Here is an 18,733-nt window from a genome sequence, read left to right on the forward strand (position 1 = left end):
CTTATGTTTCAAATTTCTGCAAAATATGTATACGTCTTCTTGATCATATTCCTCGTTACAAATTGTTGCAGTTTTCATAATTGAAGCATCAACACCTTTATATACCCATAGTTTTATCACTTTCATGTAGACATCTTCTTGATCATACTCCAATCCCAAATTTCCAATTCTAATTGTATATCCCAAATCAGAAATTAACCGAATACATAATTATATAAATCAACTTAAATCCATAAGCTTATCTTCAACTTCATGAACTTGAATGAAGTTACTAATAAAAATGGTGGTCATAATCAGAAACCAAAATCGATTTATGAATCAAAGGAAATCGAAATACCTTCCATGTATTATATTTCGAATCAGAGGTGTTAACGATATATATTTCGAATCAGCCAGAAAAAAATTAACAAGAATGATATGTATTTATTATAACGATATGGATCTCGAATCAATCAGAAAAATTAACATAAAAAGACCGTAAAGAAAGATATGGATTTAGTATCCATGAGTAAGATTAATACAAAAATTATTATAGAACCAGACAACAGAGGTATAGCGATGGTGAAGAAGAAGAATTTAATGTGGTGAGAGAAACCTTTTTTAAAAAAACGTAATACCCTTTATTAAAAAACGTAATGGTATTTATCATGGAGAGAGAAATATGTATTTAAGTAACTTAGTAACCTGCTATAGCAGGTCACCTATTGACTCACCATTGATAACTCCTCTATATATATATATATATATATATATATATATATATATATATAATCAAGAAAATGGATCTTTGAATATCATTTTTTTACACAAATCTAACTTCAAACATTAAAGCGTTTGTCAAAACATCAAGTACTTTGATAAAGAAACGTCAATCAACCATTTCATAGTTATTAATCTACCCATTTGGTTGTTAATTTTTCTTAATTAGTAAAATCCAAGCACTAAAGGGATTGTAACTAAAATTGGTTTGTTGCCAATTTTAGTTACAACCAAAAACATATCTCTCTCTTCTTTTAAGACAAAATCTGCTTTTTGGTATAGTAAGAGCATCTCCAACCCTCCCCATATGAAGGGTTGGAAATGAGGAATTGGGGAGAGTTGGTAGTCCAACCCTCCTCATTGTCTTCCCTAATTGTAGGGAAGAAATCAATTCTTCCCTACAATTGGGGAAAAATCTATGTTTCCCCAAATTAATGAGGAATAAATAAAATAATATTTTAATAAATTAGAGATAAAAAGTAGTTAAAGTAGAATAAAGTATGGAATATACTTTATAGGGAAGAAATTATATAAATGGGTTGGAGAAAAAATAGAGATTGGGGATAGAAATATAGAGAATTGGGGATAGGGGAGGCAAAATAAATTTTTTGCATTGGAGATGCTCTAATAGGTTTGTTCCATAGAAAATTACAGTTTTAATCCCTATGTATGATTAATATAAAAAAATTTACCCCACCAAATTTTAAATAACAACTCCCCTCTAGTGGGATGTTACCAACTCTTATTACTAATGTCTCTAAAATCACAATGGTTGTTACCGACCATTGTGGATGCTCTCACTAATAAAGCATTTTTCATCTCAAAATCATCGGACTCGCATACTCAATGTTTGATAGAATCGTCTTCTACCAATGAATCAGAAACAAATGGAATACCAAAAACAATAAAAAGTGAGCAAGGGATCAGAAAATCTTACTGTATTTCTATTCATTTCAACTATATATCTATTACCGTTCGTTACAAAATTCCAACAATTACAAAATTAAATAGGTGACTAGTGAATGAACCGTTGTAAGAACAACAACAACGACAACAAAATATGAGAAAAGCCTAAGTCCTTACCTAAACCAACCTCCTTCTTCACCTAAAAGCTCGTATTGTTTCCTTTCCTCGTATGTTCCTATTCTGTGCTGTGCATTCCTGTGCTATACCTACTTTCACATCTCAAAAACATCTGTCCTGAATGATCTCATCTGTACAAGTTTGATGTCTTCCCACACTATCATTAATCAAAACTGGCATCTGTCATCTTTTTTGCAAATGCCGATTCTACTAACCTGAGAAACCTGTAAAAAAATTCACCCTACAGTAATAGTAATACCCTTTTCTCTTGCAGCTTCTACAACGGATGTTGCATCTCCTCTCATTTTCGATAGGCTGTAATAGCAGTTCCACAGCTTAATGGAAAACGGGTATACAGTTAAAGCTCTCTTGTGAAACCTCTCAGAAATCGATTCAATTCCTGCCATACAATTCAAAATATTTGCAGCATCAACCCATACATACTCGGGAGCTATTGGGATAGCATGAAACAATGTATTGACCAAAGTTGAACTTGCCCAGTACAGCATGCTGCTGCCAGAAGTAACATCGATGCTGTTCTCACCTTTGATCAACTGATTACAGACTGAAATTGCTAACTTGTAGTTAGATGGAAGTATCTCGAGGATGGCTTCAACAAAATCAACCAGTTCCTTTGTCTCGCTAAACTTCTGAGGCACAAGGGATGGTCCATACCATACCTCCAGAACCAAGTTCACAACAGAAAAATCAGCTGGAACTGGACTCAGTATGTTACTGATTAGCTGTTGAACTCTTGGCTTCTCAATTTTGCTGATGAATTGTCTAGGTAAAGGTTCAGGGAAAGGGAATGTCAGGGCATCAGTCAAATATTCCTTCAAAACGTTCAGTTGCTCACTGAAAAATGAATCCCTCAATTGTGAGTCATATGTAAGCAAAAACTTGGCGTGTTCTTTTAAGCAATGCTCAAAAAATGGTGGGGCAGCGACCTTGTATGCTCTGTCAATGGCATTGAGAGCCTCAATGTGATTATTATGCAACAATTCAGCAAGAGAGAGATTAAGATATCCGAATATTTTGTCCATCAGATTGGAATTGTGTGCCAAGTAGTCTGAATTTGATGCTGAGGCCATTTCCAATGGTCCATTTGAGCTGCAAGTCCCTACAGCATCTGACTTTTCTTTTTCCGGATATCGAAATTCTGGAAAGGAATCATACCAACGGGCAATAAGTTCCTTTGCAAAGTCAGGATATCCCTTTTGGAGGGCACATTCAATATATTGATTCCAGATACAATGAATACCAGGAGTTTCCTTTGGCCAGTTCCTGAGGACTTCCTCAAAACCCTCAGGACTCAATCCCTCGTAGTAATTCATTTGAACTCTTGCTGATATAACTGCAAATTCTACACAAGATGGGCACAACTTCATATATTCATCCAACAAATCCCGGCAGTACTCTAAGCCATCAAGTGCCATAGTACACCCTATATGGCAAAGACCAAAAATTTGCACTGCTCTCAGATTGGTTTGACACCGAAGTGATTCACTATTGACAGACACGTTAACAGAATCCACAGCCATTTCCAACAATTTAACAGTCATCTGCTTCTCTTCATCCAGTATATTAACACGAGGCCATTCAATGGCAAGCAATTCTTTGTCACACTCAAACTTGTGTACAACAGCCTCTGGCAACTTCCTGTAAATAACTAAGTACACACAACAGACCCAGAACATACATTTGTCAGAAATTGTTAAGCATGCAAGGATATCAGAGAGCAACAAAGAATGATTCTGATCTGAATTAGTTGCCTCATGTAAGAATCCATTGATTTTCTGAATGGCTTTCTCAATGTTCCCAGACATGCATAAACAATCCATCATCTGTAAAAACAAGTCTAAGATGCATGCACTAACATACATTTTATCCCCTTCACTAGCAGGTGAGTGGTGGCAAAGTGCTGTTAGGGCAGCATCATATGCAACCAACCGGTCTTCAAGATTCAAACGACTGTTGACATACATAAGCCAAAGTCCATAAGATCTGTCGTAGTTTTTTACCTGAAGAGCAGAGGGAAAACAATATCCATGGAAAAATTTGCAATCAAGAGATGAAAAAGAAGTTCAGAAAATTCATAATAAATGCACCCTATTGCCAAAAAAGAAAAACAACACTAACAAAAATACAGGCATAATTCATACAAGAAAAGGCACTCTGGCACCCACATCTACTGTAGTAAGCCAAAGCAACAGTCAAAGACCTCTCATAAATGAAAAGGAGATAATTGATGTATATTGTACAAATTCCAAAAGCACGATCCTTCTAGACCTCACAAACAGAAGAAAATGGAAACATTCAGAGGAAAAACGTGGTCTCTCCAGCTTATCAGTTAAATAATTATTATATTCCTTTTCAATAAAACAATGTAATGTATCTCTAAAATGTTTTTGCTGATGTTTGGAAGCTTTAAAGTTTGTTATATGTCCCCTACAACTCTACCCAGACAAAGTTTTTTTTTTGTCTCTGTTATCAACATTACTACTTGTGTACATGGAAAACATAGAAGCATAAAGATTGGTAGCTTGATTATGTTAGTATATCAAAAGAGAGCAAACAATCTCATAAAAAGATGTATAGAGAATGAAGAAGTTCAACTCATTTACTCTTGATAACATACCGCATATGAGAACATGTCATCCTTAGCAACCGATTTCACATTGCCATAGTAAATAAGTAGATACGTCATCCACAGAACTTCAGATTTGGGATCAGCTTCAATGGCTCGTGAAAGAACAGAGAGAGCCTGCAACAACAAGGATTTGGGAGATGATAGAAGTCTGAAGATGGAACAATGAAATTGCAGATTACTTTGCAAGTGACAACACTCACCTTTTTGGTACCATCTAGTTGGCTCACCTCCTGACATAGCATAAAAAAGGCCATTTCCAGGGCTTGCATATTAGTAGGTAACATTTGATTCAGATGATTCTACGTATCATTAAGCAACAAAGGAAATAAAATGAGATTATAGAAAACAACAGGAGTCAAATGCGCAACAATAACATGAAGCGATAAGAGCCTCACTGACCAAAACAATTTAGGGCACAGGCAAATAAGTATAATTTACGATTGAGAAAATGTGAGTGGAAACAACAGAAACAATAAGAAAAATCTCGGCAAGAAGATGAGAACTCAAGGCTTGATATCCATCACAAGAGAAAATCAACCAATCAAAGTCACATGAATGAATGGATCACCAATTAATAACACACTTACAGCAAAAAGGATAAGGAAATATCAATTCTCCTAATTAATCACAAGGGGTAGATTAACTCCGCCTGTGAGGGTCACTTGGTGGCCTTTACAGCCGGTCCCAAGCCCGGACAAAGGAGGAGGGTTGCGGTAGGTTTGTGGCGCCAGCGTAAAACTTAGCCACATCTTATGACATGAACCATAATATAAATACCGTTGGGGCGTTCCCTACTCAGCGACGCGCTGCACTTCCTAGACCCGGGTGTAGTGATAAATGTGCAAGGGTTGCTAGGTCGTCGCCCCGAAGCGGCGCGCCACCCCAGGACCCGGGGGTGGTGTCAAATATGCAAGGGTTGCGGGTAAATAAGCTAGTCCACGGTAATGGTAGGGGTAGGGGTAAGGGTAGTAGGTTACGCTTTGGGACATGGAACATAGGTTCTTTGACAGGAAGATTAGCTGAAATTGTAGATGTTATGAAGAGGAGGAGAATAAATATATTATGCCTACAAGAAACCAAGTGGGTTGGAGCCAAGGCTAGAGAGATAGCTCCTTGGGGTTATAAGCTTTGGTACTCAGGAAAGGATAAGGGTAGAAATGGAGTAGGTATTCTTATTGATAGGGAGTATATTGATGAGGTAGTAGCGGTGTCTAGGAAGAGCGATAGAATTATGAGTGTTAAGCTAGTGATAGGGGATGAGGTTGTGAATGTCATTAGTGCATATGCGCCACAAATAGGATTAGATGTGTCTATAAGACAAGCTTTTTGGGATGACTTAGAGGAAGTGGTGCAACAGGTTCCTAGGGATGAAAAAATGGTACTAGGGGGTGATCTCAATGGACACGTGGGTTCTAGGCGAGATGGGTTTGAGAGTGTTCATGGAGGGTATGGTTTTGGATATAAGAATGAAGCAGGAAATGATATTTTGGAATTCGCATCAGCCTATGACTTGAGTATCATGAACACATGGTTTATGAAGAGAACATCCCACTTAGTGACTTATCGGAGTGGCGGTAATGCGAGCCAAATTGACTTCTTCTTAGTAAGGAGTGCTTGGAGAAAGAGTTATATTGATTGTAAGGTGATCCCTGGTGAGAGTACGACAACCCAACATAGAGTAGTGGTGCTAGATTTTCGAAGTAGGAAATGTATAAGAAAACAAACACCTCAAGTAGAGACTAAGATTAAGTGGTGGAAATTGCAAGGGGAGAATCAACAAAAATTTGTGGATGAGATGACCAAAAAAGATATTTGGACTTGCAATATGGATTCAGATATAGATTCAATATGGAATAAGATGGAGCATAGTATAAGGGAAGTAGCGAAGGAAGTTCTAGGGGAATCTAAAGGTAGCATGCCACCGGGTAAGGACACATCTTGGTGGACAGAAGAAGTACGACAAGCAGTAAAGAGTAAGAGAGAATCCTATAAACTATTGGGGAAATGTAGGAGTGACGAGAACTACGAAAAATACAAAGAGGCTAAAAGGGAAGTAAAGAAGGTCATACGAGATGCTAGAGCAAAGGTGAATCGGGATCTGTATACAAGATTGGATACGAAAGAAGGGGAAAGAGACATATATAGAATTGCTCGGATGAGAGATAGGAAGACGCGAGATCTCGGAAAAGTTAAATGTGTGAAGGATGTGGACCAGAAAGTCCTAGTTGGAGATAAGGATATCAAGGAACGATGGAGGTCCTATTTTGATGACTTATTTAATGGAGATCGCCAACAAGATGTTGGAGATATAAGTATCCATCACGATATGATAAATCATGAATGCCTGCGGAGAATTCAAAAGGGTGAAGTCAAAATGGCATTAAGTAAGATGAAGTTGAAGAAAGCAGTAGGACCTGATGGCATCCCTATTGAGATTTGGAGATGTTTGGGAGAAAGAGGAATCGAATGGTTGACGACGTTCTTCAACAAAATTTGGAGAAACAATAAGATGCCATCAGAATGGAGGAAAAGTACCTTAATCCCTTTGTATAAGAACAAAGGCGATGTCCAAGATTGTGCCAACTATCGGGGAATCAAATTAATGAGTCACACTATGAAACTTTGGGAGCGAGTGATTGAACAAAGGCTAAGGAGGACGGTGAAGATCTCGGAAAACCAGTTTGGCTTTATGCCGGGAAGATCAACTATGGAAGCCATCCATCTAATGAGACAATTAATGGAGCACTATCGAAATAAGAAGAAAGACTTGCATATGGTTTTCATTGACTTGGAGAAAGCATATGATAAGGTACCAAGGGAAGTACTTTGGTGGGCCTTGATAAGGAAAGGCATTTCGCGGAAATATATTGACATCATAAAGGACATGTATGAGGGAGTATGCACGAGTGTACGTACTAGTGTTGGGAAAACTGAAGAGTTTCCTATTACGATTGGAGTGCATCAAGGTTCCGCACTAAGCCCATTTCTTTTTGCCATCGTTATGGATGAACTAACAAGTTCACTTCAAGATGGTATACCATGGTGCATGCTGTTTGCAGATGATATTGTGTTGGTTGATGAGACGAAAGAAGGAGTGGAGATGAAGTTGGAACTATGGAGGCAAACTCTAGAATCTAGAGGCTTTAAGTTGAGTCGAAGTAAGACAGAATATTTGGAGTGTAAGTTTAGCGGCCGTAGGAGTAGGGAGGCAGGGACAATCACCCTAGATGGGAGAGTTGTTCAGGCCTCGGATTGCTTCCGGTATTTAGGATCTATTATCCAAACGGATGGAGAAGTAGATGGAGATGTTGCCCATAGGATTAAAGCTGGTTGGTCGAAGTGGAAGAGTGCTACGGGTTTCCTTTGTGATCCCGGCATGCCTAATAGATTGAAGGGAAAATTCTACCGGACGGCAATTAGACCAGCATTGTTATATGGTACGGAGTGTTGGGCAGTGAAACACTGCCACATCCATAAGATGTCGGTGGCGGAGATGCGTATGTTGAGATGGATGTGTGGTCACACGAGAAAGGACCGGGTGCGTAATGAAATAATTAGGACAAAAGTAGGGGTTACATCTATTGAGAATAAAATGAGAGAAAACCGACTAAGGTGGTTTGGCCATGTGAGACGTAGAGCGCTTGATGCGCCGGTTAGGAGAACCGAAGAGTGGCAAAGGGATGTAGTGGTGAGGGGTAGGGGAAGACCTAAGCAAACTTGGAGGAGGGTGATCGAGAGTGATATGAGTTTATTGGGAATTGAGGAAAATATGGTAGTGGATAGGACGGAGTGGAGGGAGCGAATCTGTGTCGCTGACACGACTTGATTTTCACGGTTTTATATGATGGTTCATGTTAGCCGACCCCGAATCATTTCGGGACTAAGGCTTTGTTGTTGTTGTTTGTTGTAATCACAAGGGGTAGATTACTATAATCCCATGGCAAGCAAAATATAAACTGCAGTGCTTGTTGTTTTAAGAACATAAACTTTAGTTTCTCGTTCTTGAAAAAAAACAATCCGTTCCTTTTTTTCTTTTTCCTTGCCAAATTTCAATGGCATGAAGCAATCCTGAATTTTCTTCATTGAAAAAATTGCTTTGCCTCAATTACAAGTAGTTTTTCGTACTATTGCTTTTACATTAACAAACTTCACAAGTACTTTTGGTAATATGACCCTGTTTGTTAAAGAGCTTTTTGGGGTAAGATTAGAGGTTTGAGCCACTTTAGAGGTTTTGACTAGTCAAACATCTAACAGTGGTGTTTGGAGAAGAGAGGTTTGAAAGAGCTTATTCGATCCAAAAAGCTAATTTTGAAAAAAAAGCTGGTTTTAGGAGCTTTTTCAACTAGCTTATAGTTCCATCTCTTTTGAAGGATATTTTCAGCCTTATTACTACCCTTTAACCCCAAATAAAGGCTTTATCATGTCTTTATTTGTCATTTTACACAAACAACAATCAGCTAAATTTTACCAAACAAGTTTACATAATCAGCTAGTCAAATCAGCTGACCAAAAAGGTAAACAAAGAACAGCTAATGTAATCAGCTAACAGCTATTTGCCAAACAGGACCTATATTTAACATTACCAAACTAGTACATGAAACAAATAACCTACTTGATTGTATACTCCCTCCATTCTCAAATAAGTGTCGTTTTAGATAATTGTTTTTGTTCTTTTTTAAGTGTCGTTTTCGTTTTTCAATAAAATTTAGTATAGTTTTTTGGTCTAAGCATTTAAATTTTGTCTTGATTTATGTGTTTTTTAAGCTTTCAAAGTTTTTTCTCCAATCATTATAGGAGAGAGAATTTTTATTTAGTTAATCCATGTAAATTTATTAATTTAAGTGCATATTAATTGTGTTTCTTAATTTGTGTGAAAATTCTCAAAACGACACTTATTTGAGAATGGAGGGAGTATTTCATTAAGCAAAAGTCAACATACATCCTGGTTACTATAACTCTAAACATCTGGTTACAGAGGAAAGTTGTGTCGATAACCTGAGTACACAATTGCCTTTAGTTTCTCTAGCATACCAAAACAAAGTGAAATGTAGATGTTTTCTACAATATTCTCACATCCCATGGTTTATGGTAAAGCAACATAAATGCGAATTTTAGATAACACCAAAATTGCAAAAAAAAAAACAAAGCCAAGTTATTAGGTATCCAATACATGCATTGAGGAACACCCAAGAATGCAATAAAATAAAGTTTGAATCAAAAGTTGAATGTATCTAAGACAATAAATATGCCTGAAGTCAATAAAATAAATATAAAATAATCCAAAAGTAGTCAGCAGATAAATCGAACCCGTATGCTTTTTGAAAATCTGCCATTGAGAGAGAGTGAAAGCAGAAGACAGCAGCATGAGAGGAAAAAAGATTTGAAGAGGGGATGAAGAAAGACAAGAGTAATAAGGCTGAGACTCATGAAATAATGGAATAGTGGAAACCCCATATAGACTTCAGCTTGAATCAATGGTTATACTTAGAGAGACCTATGTCATTCCATCCAAAACTTAGGCTTCATGACCATTTAAACGACTCATGTACATTGCAAATAACTAATTATTAATTTATTACTTATTATCTAAAATTTTGAATTACCAACTTGTAGGTCTCCTTCCAAACCAAACACTAGTCATTAAACAGCTAAACACACCCTTCTACTCAAAACTAAACTCAAAACCTCTTTTCCTAACAGGCACCCAGAATTACATGAGGAAATTAAGCTATCCACAATATATATATCAAAACATTTTTATGACAGAGAAGCAATGAAATGATAAAAGGCACTCCACCAAAGCCATCAAATTTATTTGAAGCTTGAGACTAGAAGTTAAACAGCTAAAGAAAAAAGTTATTGAAAAGAACCTCCTCCACAAACAAGAATTCAACAGAACAAGCACACAGTAAATAAACCAGTAAGAAAAGGAATAGTAATAAACAAACCACTGTACTGTTTCTACTCTGGAAGTATGAAAAGTGCTTGTCCCAATTTCCAGCGACCTCAATACGACCATCATTGCCATGCAAAAATAGCTCCTCCGGAGGGACATCTTTCTGAAGTAAATTTGACAAAGCTAAGCAGATACTGAAGCATTTCTGCCAGCACTGTCCATTTTTCCATGTGACCAGAGATGCACTCGTACGTGGATCAGCTCTTAAAATATCTACACCAACTAGATAAGTTGGTGGAATCGCAACACTCTCACAATTATGAAAACTCTTGCATTTTGTTTTATTTACTGTCAATTCCACCTGAAAGTCTGCAGAAGTGTAATTATTGAATGCAATCAATTGAAAACAGCGCTATCCAGAAGTTATATGAGTGAAGAGTAAAAAAATAAGAACTCAATTACATACCAGCATTGTCTGAATTATCAAGCGGATGTTGGCCCACATTATCATTGGAGAAATCCCTAACATGCTGCCAAGGGCATTGATCATTGTTGCATTTTCCTCGGAGCTCATACATGCAAAGTGGCCAAAATGGATCAACAGCAAGATCACGAGTAAAAGAGCCGATTTCTTCACTGTATATATTGTTAACACTCGCTTCTATTGTGCTTGCAGTAAGACTGCCACGTTCCCCAGAGTCTTTGGGGCCAGTTCCATGGTCAAATGTGCCAATTCTTCTTTTTCTGCTTTGAAATACCAATGGAGTATACGGGGAGAAAGCTTTTACATGGCCAAATGCACTCCTCAAAACTGAAGCAGATGAAAACACACCAGCTGTTGACTGATGACCTTTAGCAGAACAAACATTATTTTGGATATTGTTGCTCTGAATTTGGACAGGATCCCCACAAAGTTCTCTCTCAGACTGATCATTACCTAAATTCAAGCATGGAAATCATTAATCAAAAGGAAAATTAATCACATAAGCAATGATAAACTGCATATCTTGAAATTTAAATATTCATACTCCATTTTTCTATATTAAATGTGCCTATTCTTTTCTCCTTGTCTAAATTGTACAAATCAGAAAGTCAATGTAGTAGACCTCTTTTCTTCTCAAATTACCACTCAGCCCTTGCCAACTTAACAATGAGGATATGGAAAGAAAGTTAAAAGAGATTGAGATGCTATGCATCTATTGCAGTCCCCAAAAGACATAAAAAACTGTTCCACTCACACATAATGAGAAAGCTTATATTGAAAAGAATGTCAGTATAGAAAACAAATTATGGATAATTCTAAATAGATCATCCACTTCTATCAATAATACGAAGTTGTGTAATATTCTTGACAAATTTATTTCAACAAGTCAAGAAATTAAGGTACCATTATCATGCCAAACAGCATTATCAAGTCATCACCTTCCTAACCAGTCAATCGCACGAGCATTTAGTATAGCAGATGTAACAAACTAAATCCTCATCCAAATACAAGCACAAAATTCATGCAAAAGTTTTCAAGCAATTTCAAATAATAAAGTTATTGTTGAGCACCTACGTTGCAAGGAGACGGACATGGACACGGAAACAGACACGGACAAAGAACTGACATCGGGAAATATTATTTCTACAATATAACCTTCATAAAATAGCATTCAAACGAAAACGGACACCGATACAAAACCAACACGGACACAAATACCAAAAGTAGAAACGCTACTAAAGAGGAGTGTCCGTGTAACATAGTTGAGCACCGTTATGTACATGCTCAGTTTACTGAGATTTATCAACCAAAATTTTAACAGATTCAGGAATGAATTCAACATCTAAATATACACATAAACAATATATGACATGCAAGTGTTTGAGCATGAATGCAAACAAGCACACACATGCTCAAAACTAATATAATGATAAAAACAGTGAGCTTAGCCCAAATGACCATAAGATTGTGCAATTTTCCCCAAAATCAATTATTTAGCTCTACAATCAACAAAATGACAAAAACTAGATAGTTCTATAAACGACATACTATCACAATCAACACATCCTGCAATCAATTACCTCCAATATCAAATTCCAGACTTTTTTCTGCTTCTGATAACGGAACACTGCCATTGCTTGTCGGAGTTCTTTCACTTACATTGTCATTTTCAGGTGCCAGTACATTAACAGGCACTAGATTGGTTGAACCACTATTCTTCGATAAAGCTCTCTTTCCTAGCCGTGCAAATAGTTCAGACCTTAACGTTGCCTCAAGAACCAAAGAATCAATAGAACCATCAGTGGATAATTTGTTGTTCGAGTGGTTCTGAATGTCTTTCTGTCTTTCCATTGAATTTGGTTCTGCTTGCCGGATTTTGTAATTGGGTACCAAAGTTGTACGGTCTAGTGGCGATGTCTCCTCAACTTCATCTGCTGAATTATTAAGATCATTTGATGGAGAGTTTGCTATATTTGCAGCTCCCTTACTACAATGACGCATCGGCTCTGATGTACTTGCATCTGGTTCACTGCATTGTTCAGATCCCATTTTTTGCCCATCGACATGCCTATAAGGTACAGCTAATGGTGGATCGTTGGCTCTTTGGATGTTTAAATCATATCCTAGTTCGTTGTGACCATTGTACTCAGGCCCCTTAGGATGGCTTGATGATGGCAGTAGTTCTAGATTTTTAGATACCTTGTCTACATTGTTCCCAATGCCTGCATGTTGCTTTCTCATGGACCACAACAAACTTGAATCATTGAAAATAAAAGATCGGAAGTGAGCTGAATACAGTTCCCTTTTATGGTAAAGTTCCGTGCACTTGGCATTAGCTTCAACCAGTGCCCTCTGTGCTTTTCGATAAGCTTTAAGAGCATTTCTTTCTTCAATTTCACATATACGACGCTGATCTTGTGCTTCCTCCAGCTCCTTGTCCACTGATTCCTCCATTTCAACTAATGAATGCATATCTATGTTGTTGTTTTCTGAGTCATGTAACGAACCAAAATAATTTGGGAGACTAAAATTGTTTAAAGGTTCCTGACAACAGAAAAATTTAAAGCTAAAATCAGAAAGCATATATCAACTCCAGGAACTCCTATCTGATATCTAGAGCCAGTACATACCCGACAAACATTTTCCAATGGTGGGTCTGCTGCTCTTTGTTTTGATATTCCTTCAGGATTCTCACAATCATTCAATAAATGCTTTTCACTAGTTGATGTCTTTGAAAAAGAAACTAGTGGCTGGTGTTCACCAATCTTAGTTGGGTGATTTAATTCAACAACATTCTGTAAGGTTAAACCATAATATATAGCAAAAATCAGAAAGCATATATCAAGGATTTCCTATCTGATATTAGAGCCAGTACATACCTGACAAACTTTTTCCAATGGTGGTGCTGTTGTTCTTTGTTTTGATATTCCTTGAGGATTCACACAATCGTTCAATAAATGCTTTTCACTAGTTGATGTCTTTGAGAAAGAAACTAGTGGCTGGTGTTCACCAATCTTAGTTGGGTGATTTAATTCAACAACGTTCTGTAAGGTTAGACCATAATATTGTTGGGAAAATGTGCAAAGTAGATGGATAAGCTATAATATGAACAAATACTAAAGCCCAAACAAGTCAAATTATGTAAAACAAATTAACTTTAAGCAATACTTAGGCATACTAACAACTACATATGTATATATATAGGTATATACTTAATAGCATACAGGAATAAACATCAGCATTGAAGATATTATGAAGTAAAACAGAAAGCATGGAATGGAATAAAATCGAACAACCAAATCCATAACATTAACCGAGTGCCTTCCTATTAGAAGAGAGAAAAATATAGTATAACAATTACATAGTACATTCTAGAAGAATCTAGTCACTTGATGCCAAAAAGGAGTTCCTGAATTTCAATTCAACTAAGACTTAATTCCAATCTAGTAGACTTTTGTTATGCAAAATCCCTTTCCCCTTCCACTTGAATAAGGCTACATCTAGAAAATCCATTTTTCAATTTCCACTTGATTTAATGCCACATCTTCAGAAAGGACTCCCATTTCACTACTTCACTCCACCATCCTCTGACGTTCAGTCTTAATCTTAAGTGATGCCTCCTTTAGAGAAAAAAGATAAAAGAAAAGCACTCTGAAATTTTTTAAAAGCCAACAGCTAACGCTAGATTACTAAAGATTACCAGAAAGATAAAAAAAATAAAAAAAAAAAATGCGACAACTAGACAGCCAGTAACATCTAGTGACACTGATTTGCCAAAAAAAGAAGTGATAGTGTGTCGAGTATCCTAAACTTTTTTTTAACTTACTGAAATTTAGTATCACATTCAAGTTCATACTCATTTCAGGTGTGGTTTGCATCAACAAGACACAGGATCTACCTGCAGAGTTATCTTGTCAGTCTGAATGTGATTATTGTTGATATTAGCCCCTGCAAAGCACAAGAACTTTTATATATTACAGCATGTTAAGTTGACACATAATTTAAGGGTAGGAAAACATACAAAACATTCACCACCTCTCAAACCATGTGGTGGATTCTCTGAGGAAATATTCACTCTCGTATCATCTTGCTTTTTCCATTTGACAGTTGATTCTGTCCTTGTGGGGCTTCCTTTTTGGCTATGATTTGTTGTATCCATGTCCTGCAAACTACTGCATTCTGATGCTTCTTCTCTCAATGATATAGATGGTTTTACAGCAAGTGTTTCTTGGTGCACCTCTGATGCTTTGGGGGTAGAATAAGAACCACTGACTCTTATGCGTTTCCTATTAGGCTCTGTTACTTCTAATTTTCCACCAACTTTAGAGATTGGATTAGATTTTCTGGCTGCATCAGCACCTAGGTTCATAGCCATGTAATCTCTATCTACAACTGACACAGATTCCTTATTTTGTTGAGCAGCCTTAAGCTTAAGTTCTCTTTCCCTAAGTGCAATCTGCTGCCTTAAGTCCTGGAGTTTAGAGTTGTTTGAAGTCGCACCTTGATCAAAACCACTTTCTTGACTTGCACTGTTTCTTTTCATCATACTGAGATTTCTAACTCTAGTTCCTAGATCAACAGCTGAGGACTTACCAACCCTAGAAAGTATTCCTCCATTAACCTTGGGAGTTGATGAGACAAATGTGCGATTAACAGATAAGTTCTTGGGCAGTACTTTGTTAACATTTCTGGCAGTTGGTTGTAATTTACTTGATTTTTCTGATAAAAGAGAGGACACTCTTTGATTACCATCTACCAAAACTCTGTTTTGTTTAATTTCTAATAAAGCCTTTCCAGATTGATGATCTTCTGAATCACTTCCAGAGTCATCATCTGAGAAGCTTATCACTAGATTAGAGTTGTTCCCTGAAGGTGCATGCCAACTAGAATTAGCAGATTTCAAGGGCACTCTTTGTTTCTCTAAGCTCTTCTTATTATTTAGTTGCACAGACGTTTGGGACTGAAGAACCACAGAGGTTGTCGGATTTAAGCCAGAATGAGCCTTCCCTGTGACAGAGATATGTATCCCTTAGAAAAAATTTATAGTAAAATATTCAATATCTTCATATGAAATTAAACATCACAGATCTGCTATATTTGAATATGTATCCAGGTATGGGAGTTTCTATAACTGCATGTTATAACTGGGCAAAATAAAGCCATCCCTTGGGTACTCCACATATCACACATACAAAATAACCGCACATGTTAATAAGTTATGCTGTTTCTACATGCAGCAAAGCATTGTGAAAGCAACGCATTAAATCATGAAATGAAAAGAAGGAAGCTGATCCTTAAGTTAGAAACTTAGAAAGTATTGAATTAGAGTTTGCTGTTGCCAGAAATATCATATCAGAAATACTCAAGGAATGAAGTAAAGTCATTAAAAAGTTCACAAATGCCAATAAACAAATTAATTAATAAAACAATGAGCTCTCTTAAAAACATCTTAAATTTACACCAGTTTTCATGATAAATCTAACCATTGTCTGATTGGAGTTTGTAGTCAGATAGCATATAAAATTTTAAATCATTCGCGAACAAAGTCAACAAAGTTCAAATAGTGAGGACATCTCTCTTTGCATAAGAGAAAAAGAAGTTTGAACCACTTATGGCCACTTATGGATTGAAACGCACAGCGAGAGAGTAGGTGCGAGTGTGAATGCGGTGTGTGGGTGTGCACACGTATTCTACATAGAGAGAGAGAGAGAATCTTTTACAAAACTTGCTTAATATGCAATACTGATATAATTTCAAAAAGGTTTATAAAGTTATGACACCTCAGTCAGAGCTCAAAGCAAAAATAGGAAAAACCTTAGTCTATGTTCATAAAAATGTGGAAAGCAGCACAAAGAATTAAGACTCGTTAAACAGAACGGAAAATATGGAAATCTGGAACGTGAATTCAAAAACATAAGTCAAGCAATACTTACAAGACTGAATTTCTTTAGTGAAATTGTTTGATGAAGGAAGAAGTATGGACCCAGAAGGAACAGGTGGATTCACTGAACCAGCCGACTGTGTTGCAGAGGAAACACGATTTTCCTGCGCAAAAGCATATCAAAACAAATATCAGCTCATTTTACTTTACAAACGACAAATAAAACATTGGTCAACATAACTTTAATCTATGAACAACCAATAATTACCTTTTTCTATAACTACACAACCCATGAAGAAAAAGAAATATTGGTTCCAAAATGAAACAAAAAATGTATTACTCCTTCGGTTCCATTATATAAGTCATTCTAGGGTATTTCACATAAATGAAGAAATACAATTAATATAGAGTCAAATTAGTGAATTTACATTGGTTAACTTAAAAAAAAAAAATCTCTCTCATGTAATGGTTAGGGAAAGCCTTGGAATGTTAAAAAACACATGGATATATTGAAACCAAGACAAAAATTCAATGCTTGGACCAAAAAACTAAACTAAAAATTCTTGAAAAAGTAGGACTTATATTTAGGCAAAAAATTCACTTTCTAAACGACTTACATAATGGAAAGAAGGGAGTAACTTATATTTCAATGCAAACATCGGCAAAGATTAAAAAAAAAAAAGATGCAACTTATAGCATATTAATACATTCAGAGACAAAATTTACCCCAAACAAACACACATAATGGAACTGTACAAACTAAATTGAAATCCAATGGAATAAACTATAAAGATGCAAAACTCCATAACTAACCCCAAGTATCTGGGTTATCCAAGGAAGCCTCTTTCAGAATACCAAAAGCAATGACAAACATCAAGCACGAACTGTATGTTATTTTTCCTCAGTGTCGGCAACCATATTATAGTTAAACATGTCAATCCTAGTAAAGACGATAATTCACTAGATATTAATTAAACATGAAACTATAACCCTAATATTTGCATAAGAAACTAACCAAATGCACAAAAGGAAAACAAGCCTGAATAAGCATAGTTTCATTCCCTAATTTCCTCAGCAACCAAACAGACACGAAGAACGAAGCACAAGCGTATCATTCTTATAATCAATAACATCACATTCAACAAGCCAACTAAAAAATGAAAAAGAAAATCGAATCGAAGTGGAGAGCTATGAGAATACCGCGTCTGAGGAAGAAGATAGCTCGCCTTCTTCTCTGGTGTTGCTGCCCTTCGATTTGGATTGTTTTACATCGGAGGTCTCCATAAGTATCTCTAAAAATAGAAAAATGGGAAAGCTGAGCTAGAGCGGCTGGCTATGGAGAAATCGAATCGAGGGTAATTTGATGAGAAACCGAAATTGGAGTAAACGAACGCTGAGGAAATCAGAGACAAGTCAAGTCAACACTGTCTCTCTCTCGCAACACTCCTTCCCATCCATGGATTTCGTTCAATTAAACATTTATTATTTTTGAAAATCTTTACATATCTAATTTCAACTACTAATAAATTTGTTCAAATCATTTTGGAAAGCGCAGATGTAGGAAATAATGAAATTTTAAGCTTGTAAAGCAATATCAATTTTATCATTATTTTATAGTTATTATAATTATTGACACGTTTGATCATCAGAACAAATTAATTCAATTTAACCGTTACTTTGTAGTTGTTATAATTAACATACCGAATCATCCAAATTGATCCATAAACTAAATCATTTGGTGTATTTTATTAAATTCTCCATACCTGTTTTATTGAATATTTATTGGACATTTATAATAACATGGCAAGTATTTTAAAAAGTTTTCCCCCCTCTAGAAGATTTTATTGGACATGTTGTTTATAACTATATTAGTCTTAAAATAAATATTTAATATCTAATTAATATTAAAATAAAATAAATATTTAATATCTAATTAATATTAAAATATTCGTTATGGTAATTAAATAATGAATCAAATTA

At 36.1% G+C, this 18,733-nt stretch overlaps 1 protein-coding gene across 2 annotated transcripts; it reads right to left on the reverse strand.

Annotated features, from left to right (window-relative positions):
- Nucleotides 1-1,680: 1,680 nt before the first annotated feature.
- Nucleotides 1,681-18,295, reverse strand: LOC136226427 (uncharacterized). 2 transcript variants are annotated; one of them, XM_066014901.1, is made up of 12 exons: nucleotides 17,954-18,295; nucleotides 16,806-16,917; nucleotides 14,908-15,879; nucleotides 14,771-14,820; nucleotides 13,752-13,886; nucleotides 13,503-13,667; nucleotides 12,453-13,416; nucleotides 10,855-11,325; nucleotides 10,441-10,757; nucleotides 4,693-4,791; nucleotides 4,481-4,606; nucleotides 1,681-3,863 (listed from the first exon to the last, which is right to left on the reverse strand). In XM_066014901.1, the coding sequence occupies exons 1-12, from the start codon at nucleotides 18,035-18,037 to the stop codon at nucleotides 2,079-2,081; spliced, it is 5,280 nt and encodes a 1,759-aa protein (XP_065870973.1). In that variant the 5' UTR covers nucleotides 18,038-18,295; the 3' UTR covers nucleotides 1,681-2,078. The 2 variants fall into 2 exon arrangements, with proteins under 2 accessions (XP_065870973.1, XP_065870971.1); XM_066014899.1 differs by having other exon boundaries at nucleotides 13,752-13,916.
- Between the last annotated feature and the right edge of the window lie 438 nt (nucleotides 18,296-18,733).

This window comes from Euphorbia lathyris, chromosome 4 (assembly GCF_963576675.1).
Source record: "Euphorbia lathyris chromosome 4, ddEupLath1.1, whole genome shotgun sequence".
NCBI lineage: Eukaryota > Viridiplantae > Streptophyta > Magnoliopsida > Malpighiales > Euphorbiaceae > Euphorbia > Euphorbia lathyris.

What these genes read in the sequence shown, in the direction of transcription:
- LOC136226427 (XM_066014899.1), bottom strand. Translation starts at nt 18,037, where the DNA reads ATGGAGACCTCCGATGTAAAACAATCCAAATCGAAGGGCAGCAACACC. An exon ending in CATTGGAAAAAGTTTGTCAG is followed by an intron (nt 13,668 to 13,751) that starts GTATGTACTGGC and finishes TTAACCTTACAG; the next exon opens with AATGTTGTTGAATTAAATCA. An exon ending in ATGACATGTTCTCATATGCG is followed by an intron (nt 3,864 to 4,480) that starts GTATGTTATCAA and finishes TCTGCTCTTCAG; the next exon opens with GTAAAAAACTACGACAGATC.